The following is a 13,144-nucleotide window of genomic DNA, read 5'->3' on the forward strand; positions in this document are numbered from 1 at the left end:
TCGTTTCATCCAGTCTGCCACTCTGTGTCTTTTGATTGGAGCATTTAGTCCATTGACATTTAAAGTAATTATTGATAGATATGTATTTATTGCCATTTTAAACCTTGTTTTCCCATTGATTTTATATATCTTCTTTGTCCCTTTTTGTTTTTCCTTTTGTGGTTTGAAGACTTTCTTTGGTATTATGCTTATGTTCTCTTCTTTTTGGTGTTTGTGAACCTATTGTGTGTTTTTGATTTGTGGTTGCCCTGTTTTTCAAGTATATTAACCCTTCCCACTTGCTTTAGACTGATAATCATATGGGTTCGAACACATTCTAGGAAATTACATTTTCTTACTCTCCTCCCCCACATTTGATGATTTTGATGTCTTCTTTTACATCTTCATGTTCTTCCTTTTGCTGTTCATTGTGGTTATCATCACTTCCACAGAAATTTTTGATTGTCTTTTTTTAAATCTGTATATGAGCTTACTTAAGTGATTTACTTTCTGATTAGGATTTTCTCTTTTCTATAGATTTTTCTTTTCTATTTAGAGAAGACCTTTCAATATTTCCCTTAGGATGGGTTTGGTATTGCTGTATTCTTTTAGTTTTTGCTTGTCTGAGAAATTCTTTATCTCTCCTTCTATTCTAAATGATAATCTTGCTGGGTAGAGTATCCTAGGTTGCAGATTTTTCCCTCTCAGGACTTTGAATGTATCTTGCCACTTCCTTCTGGCCTGCAACATTTCTTTGTTTTTTTTCCATAGGCACCTTTTTTGGGGGGGGGCGGGGGAGGCTACATTGGGTCTTCGTTGTGGCGTGTGGGATGTTCATTGCGGCATGCAGGATCTTCTTTTGTTGTAGCGTGTGGGCTCTTCGTTGCAGTGCATGGGCTTCTCTCTAGTTGTGGTGTGCGAGTTTTCTCTCTCTAGTTGAGGTGCATGGGCTCAGTAGTTGTGGTGCATAGGCTTAGTTGCCCCACAGCATGTGGGATCTTAGTTCCCCGACCAGGGATCGAACCTGTGTCTCCTGCATTGGAAGGCAGATTCTTTACCATTGGACCACCAGGGAAGTCCCTGGCCTGCAACATTTCTGTAGAGATATATGTCTTGGTGTAGGTCTGTTTGGGTTTATCTTGTTCTGGACTCTCTGTGCTTCCTGTACCGGGATATCTGCTATCTTCTTTAGGTTTGGGAAGTTTTCAGCCATCACATCTTCAATTCCCTTTTCTCTTTCTTCTCCTTCTAGGATCCCAGTTATGCATAGATTGGTATGCTTTGTATTATCCCACAGGTCTCTTATGTTGCTTTCATTTTGTTTTTTCATTTGCCTTTCTGTCTGCTGTTCTGATTGGGTGATTTCCATTATTCTATCTTCCAGGTCACTTGTTCTTCTGCATTATTCGTTCTACTATTCATTGCCTTTAGCTCAACTTTCAGTGAATGAGTTCTCTAATTTTTCTTGGTTCCTTTTTATAGTAATCTGCATTTCTATCAATACTCCTTAACTTCTTCAGTGTTTTCATTATCTCCTTTTTGAACTTGATGTCTATTAGACTGAAGAGGTCTGATTTGTTGTTTGTTCTTTCAGGGGAATTCTCTTGATCTTTTAATTGGGAATGGTTCCTCTGCTTTTTCATTTTACTTATATTTCTCTTTATGAGTTGAGGACAAACAATTATCTACTGTGGTTTGGAGGGCTGTTTTTATGTGGGGGTGTTCCTGTGTAGCCTTTGTGGGTTTGATATGCTTTGGTGTGAGGGCTGTTTTTAGCTTGGATGCCTGCCACCTCTTTCCTCGGTGTATGCTAGCTGTTATTATCCCCTTGCTAGGAGGTGTGACTGGTGTTGTGGTGACCAGAACCTGCACTGGATATTGAGTGCGGCCTCCTCCTTGCTCTGTGGTTTTCACTGCTCTATCAGAGGCTGGGTTTGTTCCCTAGCTGTTGGAGTAGAAGCCCCCAGATGCATTTCTGAGTGATGGTGCAAGGTAGGTGGGATTGGCGTGCTCCCATTGGGAGAGGAGCCACTGACTATTTCTCTGCTAGATCTGTTCACATGAGTGTGCTCACCTGTCACCCGTTGTGCAGGCTCACAAAGTACACTGCTGCTGGCACTGCCCTTGCCCCTGTCTCAACCTTGGGAATGCCATCAGTCAGCCCTGGTGTCCCCCTGGCCTTGTTTTCACAAGGCCACCAATGCAGATCCACTGAAGTCAGGTTCCAGGACTATAGTAGTTGTGCACCTGGACCCGCTATGGGGGCTATAGAGGCAGCTCAGACCCTGGCCCAGCCCAGTCCCCACATGCATGTGCCCACAAAGCCCACAGCTGCTAAGGCCAGATCTGTCCAAGCCATGGGAGGACCCGTTGTCCCTCGGATGTCCTGCAGGTGCTGAACTTACACGGCTGGCAGTGGAGGTGTAAGTCTGCGGCTTGCACAGCTGCAGGGAGAGATTTCAGCCCTACCTCCTAAGTCTCGTGGCCGCTGGGGTCCAGCTGTGGTTTCAGCTCTGCCTCTGTGTGTGGGCAACCCACTGGCGTTTGCTCCCGGAGCCCGCCGAGGCAGCGGCTGGTTCGCCGGAGCCTGTCAAGGCAGGAGCCCCCAAGGCGGTGGCTGGGGTGCGCTCGCCTGGAGCCTGCCAAGGTGGGGGCTGGCACGTGAGAAAGAGGCTGCTATGGCGGCCTCCATTGCCTCCTCATACGCCACTTAACGATGGCGCTTCACTTCTGTGACGGGCCTGGGCTTCTTCCGCAAACATCCCCAGTTGCGACCACACCACATTCCAGCCCCTTCAGGCTGTTTCCACACAGCCAACAGCAGCCCTCTCCCTGTTCTGTCCTCTAAACCCTGAGTTTCAGTACCCAGCCCCTTCCCCTACCAGCAGATGTGCATCTCAGGCTGGGATGCGCAGGGCGGTGGCACGGCTGTCTGTGCAGGTCTCTGTTTGTTCTGCCTGCCACAGACCGGTTGTTGCACTCTCCTCTGTGCCTCTGAAGCTCCCTTTCTGTCCTGGTTGATCTCCCTACCAGTGAGGGGGTATCCCACGGTGTGGGAACCTTTCCTTTTTCCAGCTCCCTCCCATGGCCGCAGATCCCGTCCTGCTTTCCCTTTTTTTTTTCCCTTTCGTCCTACCTGGTCACATGGAGATTTTTCCTGTCCTTTCAGGTGTTTGAGGTCTTCTGCTGGTGTTCAGTAGGTGTTCTGTGGGAACTGTTCCATTTGTAGGGGTATTTTTGGTGTATTTGTGGGAGGATGTGAGTTCCACATCCTTCTACTCTGCTGTCTTGACTGGAGCTCCTATTCCCTTCTTTTAATTCTTTAAGCATGAAATATTGCCATTTGCAGTAATATGTTAGTTACTGGACCTAGAGAATATTAAACTTAGTGAAGTAAGTCAGAGAAAGACAAATACTATATGATATCACTTATATGTGGAATCTTAAAAAAGAATCTGTATACAAAACAGAAACAGACTTAACAGACATAGAAAACAAACTTATGGTTACCAAAGTGGAGAGGGAAGGGAGGAGGGGACAAATTAGGGTTGTGGGATTAACAGATACAAACTACTATACATAAAATAGATAAGCAAAAAGGAATTACTGTGTAGCACAGGGAACAATATTCAATATCTTGTAATAACCTATAATGAATATAATCTGAAAAAATATAACTGAATCACTTTGCTGTACACCTGAAGCTAACACAATATTGTAAATCAACTGTACTTTAATAAAAAATACATATATATATAATGATTCTTTTAAGTTTGAAAAATTAAAAAACAAAAAGTTGATACCAAACAGCTAAAAAAATAACTTTGAAAAACAGGTAGAGTCTGAATCAAATCCATTAAGCCTTTGATGAACACATACGTGCAGTTCTTGGTATGGCCAATATATGACAGTTCCTGTTATCTTACCCGATAATAGCTGCTGTCAGTGTTTACTGTGTGCCAGGCACTTTATGTGCTGTGATTTAGAATCTTCACACCTCAGTGCTCCATTTTTCTGTTGAAGAAACTTAGGTTGAGAGTGGTTAAGTAACTTGTCCAAAGTTACACAGTGAGGGTGAAAATAAACAGATTTGAACCCAGGAAAGTTCTCACACTCTGCAGTCTATCATGTGGCCTAGGCAGAATGCTGCTAGAACCACTGCCCTAGTAACTTTAGATGCTATCGTGGCAAATATCGTCACCACAAGAGTCTTTGTATAGCAATGACAACAGAACCCATTTGTTTTATGAAATACGTATTAAGAAGAGGATGCAGAGAATATCTTAGAATTTTTGTTAATTATATTTTTAATCTTTGAAAAGTCCTTTTTACAGATTAGTATGTGATAAGATTTGAACAAGGGAAAAATTCACTAGCATCTGAGCTGGTTGATTTGTAGCTTGAATGTGTAAATTTATATTTTAAACATTAAATATTGAAAATATTTTTTTCATTTCTTATCTCAACAGCAAATAGCACTACTGTCCATAAAAATATTTTTAGAAATGTTTATAGTTTTTTAGTGCTGCATCTGTAGTGTTTAAGAACATTGATCTTTTTGACAAGAAACAATATAATATTTTCCAGTTTAGTATAATGGTCAAACTAAGCAAAATGTAAAGCACTTATTACATCAAACTTGAGCATTTAAAAAGTTATTTTAGAGTAAATACTAATATTAAAATACTGAGGAGGGCTTCCCTGGTGGCACAGTGGTTGAGAGTCCGCCTGCTGATGCAGGGGACACGGGTTCGTGCCCCAGTCTGGGAAGATCCCACATGCCACTGAGCGGCTTGGCCCGTGAGCCATGGCCTGCTGAGCCTGCGCGTCCGGAGCCTGTGCTCCGCAACGCGAGAGGCCACAACAGTGAGAGGCCCGCATACCGCAAAAAAAACAAAAACAAAAAAATACTGGGGAAAAAAAGAAAAATTAGTCATTTCATCCTAAAATAGCTTTTGTAAATATTTTACTGTATGCCTTTTGGGTCTTATAGAAAGTTTTAAACATAGTTGTAATTGTAGAGTATGTATGTTCTACTTTTCACCTAACATCGTAAGGAAGTCATGTTTGTTTGAATGTTTTAAAAATTACTTTTACTGTCTGCTTATTAATATACTTAAATTAAAAAAATCTTTATGTAAGGAGTTTTCTGTTTTAGAGAAAATGTTTTGAGTGTGTGGTGGTGGTAGTGTCTAGGGAGGAACAGTAATCTTTTTGGAAAGAGAATCTTTTCTATCCCATGCTCTTGCGGGTCCCATTGTATCAAGAATAACAATAGCCAATGTTTATGGAACATTTATTGTGTTTCTGGCACTGATCTGAGCACTTTCCATGGATTAACTCTAATCTATAGAATCACCTATGAATACGATATTGTTACTACTCTCATTTTGCAGATGAAGAAACAAAGGCACACAGACATTAGGTAACTAATTCAATCATGTAGCTAAGAAGTAATATTACTGGAATGTGAACTCAGGTAGTCTCGCTCTAGAACCCATGTTTATTGAATACTACATTGTTCTGTCTCAAAATGATTGTCTTGTTTTAATACCTCCTTGAGTGTACTCCAAATATTAGTAAATAGAGTTTTATATTTGTATGTAAGAGATTTAAATAATATTCATTTCAAAGGAATAGAAAAAAAGAGAAAGTGCTGCAGAAAAACACCTCTTTTAGAAGCAAAGAGGAAATCTCTGAAATTTCTTGTAAGTGTTAAGTGAACTAACAAAATAGTTAATTCTGTTTTGGGTAGTTTTACTGATAGTAGGTTTAGTGGAGATTGCATTTAAGAAAACTCAAAAAATATCAAACTTAAAACACTTTGGAGTGGCTATCATTTTTCCCGTTTCTCCTCTGAATCAAGTATGTATATGTCAAGCTCTGTTTTCACTTGGCATTTGAGAGCGAGCCTCATGAGTTGATGCCTGAGAGAACACTTGGAAACGATGAAGAATTCCATTGCTGTAAGCTGCACTATGATGAGATGTGGATGCTTTTATGTAGTAGATAATCTCATCATACAAGCTCATGTTTGATTACCCACTTGGCACAATTGAAAAACAACATGCTATTCCAAGAAAGCCTAAGTGTCTTTAGTTAATGATGGGTGATCCTTTTGAGTCTCTCTTTTCCAAAGTGCTTTAAAAGCACTGAAGTACTCTCAGAGAGGCCATCCTAGCATGGATTATGTTGAAAGGGAAGAAAAATGCTGTTCTTTGCTGGAAGTAATGTGGGATTTAATAAATCCTTTGGCTTTGATCTTAATATGTCCTAGAAAGGGGACTTCCCTGGTGGTCCAGTGGCTAAGACTCCGTGTTCCCAATGCAGGGGACCTGGGTTCGATCCCTGGTCAGGGAACTAGATCCCACATGCCACAACTAAAGATCCTGCACGCAGCAACGAAGTCCCCACGTGCTGCAACTAAGACCCAGCGCAGCTAAATAAATAAATGAATATTTTTTAAAAATTAATACATCCTAGAGAAAAAGATAAGCACACACATGCATGACCTTTGGGGAACTGTTTCTATTTTATTTCATTTTTATTTATTTGTAGTAGAATATAATTGATTTTACAATATTGTATTAGTTTCAGGTGAACAACGTAGCAATTCAATATTTTTATAGATTATACTCCATTTAAAGTTCATTAGCAAATAACGGCTAGATTTTCCTGTGCTGTACAATATATCCTTGTTGCTTATTTATTTTATACATGATAGTTGGTACTTCTTAATCCCCTTCCCCTATCTTGCCCCTCCCCTTTCCCTTTCCCCACTGGTCACCACTAGTTTATTCTCTGTGTCTGTGGGTCTTTGTTACTCATTTGTTTACTTTTTAGATTCCACAAATAAGTAATAATGGAGAACTATTTTTATTAAAACATTATCTTGTGATGTACTCTCTGAATATGCCCTGTCCAGAGTGTGCATAGTGTTCCTTTACAGGGTATTTATCAAATACCAGGCTTATTGAAAAGTTAGAAGTTGAAGTATGTAAGTTTGAGTCAAGAAAAAAAGTCACTGAAGTTTTTTAAAAGTTAAAAATTAAAACATTTTTTTTCAGCTACCCTAACCATGCTGTATTCCTTATGTTTTATGTGTATGTATAGGATTTTTATATTACTGTGGGAACAGGATTGGTGTTTTTGGTGGCATCCATCTTATTCGCTTTGACACATGACAGTACCCCGGCTGAACTTGCTGCAATTGTAAGTACCTTTTATCTTCGCTTATTTTTATTTGCTTAGAAATATGGAATTTGGAAAGTACTTGACAGGTTATACAATAAGGGAGAGTGGTTTGTCTTTTAACTTATTTTTTAGTGTAATTTGATTAGAGGCCTAAAAGCAAATAAATATGATAGCCTTAAAAACCTAGAACCTGTCTTTAGAATTTGAGTTTTGTTAACAAAAATCCATTGAAGCCACATATGAACTTTATTGCTAATGGAAGTGGTAAAATTGACTTGATTATCTTATATTTCTCCCCTTTTTGGTTCAACAGAAACACACCTACATATCACATGCTGTTTTAGGTGTAGAGAATAGACAGGAGAAATGACCCCAAAGTTCAGCCTAGTATAAGAGATAGATAAGTAAATGTTTTTATCTGAAATCCTTGAGGGACCAAATGTTTTTTAGAATTCAGAATATTCTGCACTTTAGAAAGGTAATACTGTGCATATACTGTATTACACACCTTCAGAGGGCCTGGGCAGCACCTTGTAATCCAACATATTAATTTTTCTGAAGCATCTGAATATTCACAGTTAAAGAGATAGATAAAGACTGTAAAGAGTTTTACCTTGTGTCAATTTTCAGCCAAGTAAATCATGAAACTTCGAGTTTTTGTTGCTTTTTGGACTTCAGAATTGCAAATCAAGGATCATGGACTTAATTGGTGCCAGTGCTGTGAACATGAACAACTAACAACTGGTTAACAAGTCCTCTTACTAGTCAGCTGATTTCCAATTAATGCTTTGTTCATAAGAAAATTGAAGTTGTAATTAATTGAACTGTCGGCTAATAGATCATTAAAACTGCTTTTTATGATAGAACAACTCAAAAGGAGTTCAGAGAATTAGATGGCTATAACGTATCTACCTATTTATGTGAACACGGTTTCTTAGTACTTACATGTATAAAAACAAAACAATAAAATTAATGCCGAACCTTGATGCATTCTAGCAATAAGTAATATTTAGTCATGGATACATGAACCAGTTGAAGAGAAAAAAAGCCTTATGCTTAATTTGTTTGTAATCATATTTTTGTTGCAGAAGAGTATGATAGGGTGAATCAGTAAAATACTTTCTAGTATAAAAATGTATTGCTGTAAAATCCTGTGGAGAAAGTAAAATAAAGTTGAGGAAATGTTGAGTTCGTGGGGGGAAAGAAAGCATGTCCTAAAATTACCAGCTATTAAAAAGAAGCTTATTTATGTGTTTTAATTAGGTGGTATGTCAGAATGTTACAGTATTCAGATTTCATTAGATATATTTAAGAGTGACTGGTGGTTTAAAAGCTCAGTATTTATAATCTGCTGGAAATTAACCTTTTGCAACTATTTAAATTATGAAAGTTATACAGACTGAAATGGGTGAGGGAGTCCATTTTTTTAAAAATTGTGATGTGAGCAGAAGAGCTAGAAGATCATTTGGGTTATATGCATAGAGGGTCCTGTACGGACCAGAGCTTTCTAAGGTGGTCAGAGATGTCTTCGTAGACAAGATGACATCTGATCTGCCTTTAAAGTGTCAAATAAATTTGCCAGTCAAATAAGGGGACAGATGCCATCAAGCCAAAATACAGACTCCAGAGTGGAGAAGGGACTTGGGTTTCGAGGGGTGGAATTGATAATTACATTTTGGTTGGATGTGTTGGGGACATCCAGGTGAATTAATGAATAGGGAGCTCCGTTTGCTTTACAGTGAAATGAGGCAGAATGGAGGGATGGGGTGTGAAGGGCAAGAGACTGCAGCAGATGACAACAAAATGTTAAACTTCATGGAGCTGGAGCCTTAGAATTGGGACTTTAGCCGTAACCTACATCGATTTTCTCTTTTTACAGAGCACTTCTTTGGCCCCCTTCCTTAAGGGTTTTTCTAGTGAAGAAGCTAAATTTGCACCATGGGCTTCTGTCTCTTGACAGAATTCTCAGAATGTTTGATTAGGTGTTAGAAGAGTATAATGAGGAAGTGATTTAAGGAAGAGGTAGTAGGTAGTGGCGTCATGTTGCTGTGTCATTACAGTGTGACAGTGAGCTGGAAAATATTTTTTAGGTAATTGAACCATTTAACCTAAAAGTATCTTCAAAATAGAATTTCTGTTTTGATACAAATAACCTTTTCCATTTTTACCTAGGCGTGGCTGCCTGCTCTTCTCATCTGTCAGTCTAAACCATTGCTAACAATCCAGTGTTTTGTATCATGTTATAGGATTTTGTTTTTCATCTATTAACCTTAGCTTCATAGATTGGCACCTCACACATACACACACACACACACAAGACAGGACATTAATATATTGTGACCTTGACTAATGGCCATTATTCTGGAATCCTTTTTTTGTAACTTCTTTCCATTTTTTGATCTTAAAAGATTTTTAACCACTGATGTTAAGAATGATGTGTATAAGATAAATTGATGAATTGTCTTGCTTGTATAAAACACGATCAGAGCCAAGTAGGAAATGTGAGAGTATATTGCAGCATTCCTCATATAATCTTTGCCCCTTTTCCCTCCTCAGGTGTTTGGATTTCTAGCAAGTTTTGTGTTCCTGTCTGACTTTTTCCTTATGGTCTATGAAAAACGTAAGGAGCCCCAGCCAAGAAAACCTGAGGCTACTGTTAATGAACCACTTAATGCTCAGGGACTCTAGGGAACAGGTGTTACGTCGCCACTGCGTGGTGCCTGAGCCCTGGCAGAAGCTCTTGTAGAGTCTGTCATTATTAAACCACTTCTTTTGGAGCGCAAGGCAGAAAGGCAGTTTGATCAGTATTGATTGGACTGTGTGTCAGTCACCACAAATTGGGCCAGAGGGCTTTTTGTTTTAAAAAATATATGTATATTTTTTGGTAACAGTTGAAACTTCTGTCAGATGAAGTTTTGTTTTGTTTGGAGGTGAGGGCAATTGTTTGTTTAAATCACATAGCTCAACTGATGATAAATTATTCTGTCATTGTTACTAGGCTTAGCTTTCAAATTATGCTTTATAGCTGTATAAACAGCATGATTAAGTTTATCCATTTAGAAATGGTTTCATTTTTAAATTAACTTGCTTAACTATAACTTTGCTTTTTGATGACTTGATAAAATTTAATGTATATTTAAGAGATCAATATTTTAAATGTTGGTCTAGGTTTTTTTCCTTAAAATGTAAAACCCAGTCTTTACTGTATCTCACTCAGACTTAAAATTATACTGTAACATTTTAGGATAATAATAATTGACTCTTTCTGAGACCTTTTATAGCCTAATAGAAAATGTATGGGAGATGTTGATATTTTACATGTTACAAAAGCAATAGCATCAGTAACCCCATGTTCGTACTGTACTTTGCTTGTCAATATCTTGTAAAAAAAGATCTTTATATAGAAAGATAGAAAAATGGAAGAAACTGCTATCATGACTAAGGACCAAAGAAAGATAAGATACACTTTTGCACAATGCAGTGAAAGTAGTTATAAAAGTAGGCCTCAACCACTTCCAGATGCCTGAAGAGATGAGTTCATACTAGAAGACAGAAAATGGTTTGCTCCCTTTTGCCATATGATTATTTCTACTGAAGTTAATACAGCTCTGCAGGTTCTGTTCAGTGTTTTCTTTGGAGCCAATATTCTTTTAAAACCCCAATCTTTGATTTTTGATTTGAGAGCCTCCCTCTTCTGTCTCCTTATAAGAATGGTCCATGTACTACTTCATCAGGCATAGCTGGGCCTCTGGCTCTGGCTTCCTTGATGGCAGATTCTCCGGAATCTTGGGCCCTTTTAATTGCATAGAGTATAGAGCAGGATCTTTAGGGTTCTTGTTCCCACATAGGCATTGCTCTGGTTTCTCTTCAAAGGAGACCTTTTCTTTTTTTTTTTTTTTTTGCGGTACACGGGCCTCTCACTGTTGTGGCCTCTCCCGCTGCAGAGCACAGGCTCCGGACGCGCAGGCTCAGCGGCCATGGCTCACGGGTCCAGCCACTCCATGGCATGTGGGATCCTCCCAGACCGGGGCACGAACCCGTGTCCCCTGCACCGGCAGGCGGACTCTCAACCACTGTGCCACCAGGGAAGCCCAGGAGACCTTCTTAAGAAAGTGAATATCCAGAGATTCCTGCCCAGTTTAATACTGCTGATGGTGTAAGGGAGTAGTCAAACCATTCTCAGAAGACACTTCATACCCAGTTCTGATAATTTGGAAGAACTGTCTGTTGCTGGCAGTCTGTCTTAGAGCCAGCCAGCCAGGGCACTTTGAGCAAGACCTTTCTTAAAGTGGGTCCTTTTTTTTTTTTTTTTTTTTAAACGGGACCTTTCTGACCAAGTGGTTCACAGACTAGACCTTTCTTGTCCTCCTGGTAGATTTTTTTGACTCAAGACTGTAGGGCTCAGGCAATGAGCCCATGCATCAGATCCTTCAGTACTTTGGTGAAAGTCTCCTGGGCTAGTCGGTTTTCTGTCTGAAAGAGTGGACTCATGTTTCCAGTGAGACAGTTTAATGACCTCATCCTTTTTAAATTTCTCATCTGCCAATTGTGTGTTGTAGATGGTTTTCAGACGCAGATGGCCGGACACAGCTTCTGCTCTTACTGACTTAGAACCTTATCCATTTGTATCAGAGCTTGGATGCTAGTGCTAGTGGTGATGTCACCACTACCTGCTTGGGAGATAATGAAACCAATCTTGGATGCTGTTTTTACTAGGTGTGCTGTCTGAGAGAGGAGAAATAGCCTGGGTCTTGGGTTCAAAGATAAGCAGCTTATGATAGGCAGGTTCTCAAATTTCACATCCAGCTATACCGTTGTCCTTTTAAGTATCATCTGCACCCAGCTAGGATTCAGAGCAGACCATCTGGGCTACCTCAGGGTCCCCAGTCATGCACTGGGCTCAGTTGAGTTTGATGGAATGTCCTCTGCTGGCCTCACATCCACAGCATGTTGGCGTGGAACTTAAGCTCTGCTTGTTCTGAGGTTTCACTTCCATTTGTTTCATTGGCGCAGAATGGACCTCTTAGCTGGCCACCAAAAGGTAATATCTTCACTGGTATTTTGGGTCACTCTAGAACCTTTCTTCACATTGTTTTTTACAGGACCCATGACTGATTAGCCTACGTCTTCTATTGTAGAAGGAGTTAGGAGTAAAAAGGTCTTTGTGGTAAATAAAAATTTCAAGGTGAACTTGAAACCAAAGATACTGTTACTTACAGAAAAGGGCACACTCAGTAAATTCAAATGTAAAATAATTTTTTATTAACATTTATGGTAAATTTATATTTACACAAATAGACTGTTTAGAAAGAATGGTTCTTAAAAATGATAAGGGAAATAAATGCACATACAGTACAAAAATTTTATAATTGCTATACTTCTGTTTGGGGACTGGGAAATGTATTTTTTACATTGTTTATAGCCAATCATTTTTGTATTTAATAATTTTAAATCCTGAGTCTTTTATATCTCTCTGTGTCAAATTTTGTAGTCTTCTTTTTAAATAAACCCACTTTATTGTTCACACCTTTGCAGTTGTTTAATTATTATAAAAACATGGTGTTTAAATGAAAGCTTTCTCCAGAGTTCTAGGAGTTGCCTCTACAACCTTGGTAAGAATACTGGACTTTGGATCTGCTTGGGCGTGGGGCATGGGTAGAAAAGAAACAACGTCCAACTCCTACCCATGGGCTGTCCCTCTTCTTGGAAAGTTGGAATACACATTGAAACAACGTTTTTAGGGAGCCCTGTGTGAAGAGTTACAAAGAAATGGGCTTACCTGGTGGCGCCACGTGGTTGAGAGTCCACCTGCCGATGCAGGGGACACGGGTTCGTGCCCCGGTCTGGGAAGATCCCACATGCCGCGGAGCAGCTGGGCCCGTGAGCCATGGCCGCTGAGCCTGTGCGTCTGGAGCCTGTACTCCGCAACGGGAGAGGCCACAACAGTGAGAGGCCGACGTACCGCAAAAAA

The 13,144-nt window shown here is 39.6% G+C and overlaps 1 protein-coding gene across 1 annotated transcript in view; it reads left to right on the forward strand.

Moving 5' to 3' along the window:
- The window catches only part of CMTM6 (CKLF like MARVEL transmembrane domain containing 6), a 52,127-nt gene extending 39,437 nt beyond the window's left edge, over positions 1–12,690 (forward strand). Inside the window, exons 3-4 of the mRNA XM_082848712.1 lie at positions 7,093–7,191; positions 9,730–12,690. Of these exons, the coding sequence (XP_082704838.1) occupies positions 7,093–7,191; positions 9,730–9,861 (231 nt within the window). The 3' untranslated portion in view covers positions 9,862–12,690. The remainder of the gene's footprint in view (positions 1–7,092; positions 7,192–9,729) is intronic.
- Positions 12,691–13,144: the final 454 nt, after the last annotated feature.

This window comes from Leucopleurus acutus (genome assembly GCF_964270905.1).
Source record: "Leucopleurus acutus genome assembly, chromosome: 10".
Lineage (NCBI taxonomy): Eukaryota > Metazoa > Chordata > Mammalia > Artiodactyla > Delphinidae > Leucopleurus > Leucopleurus acutus.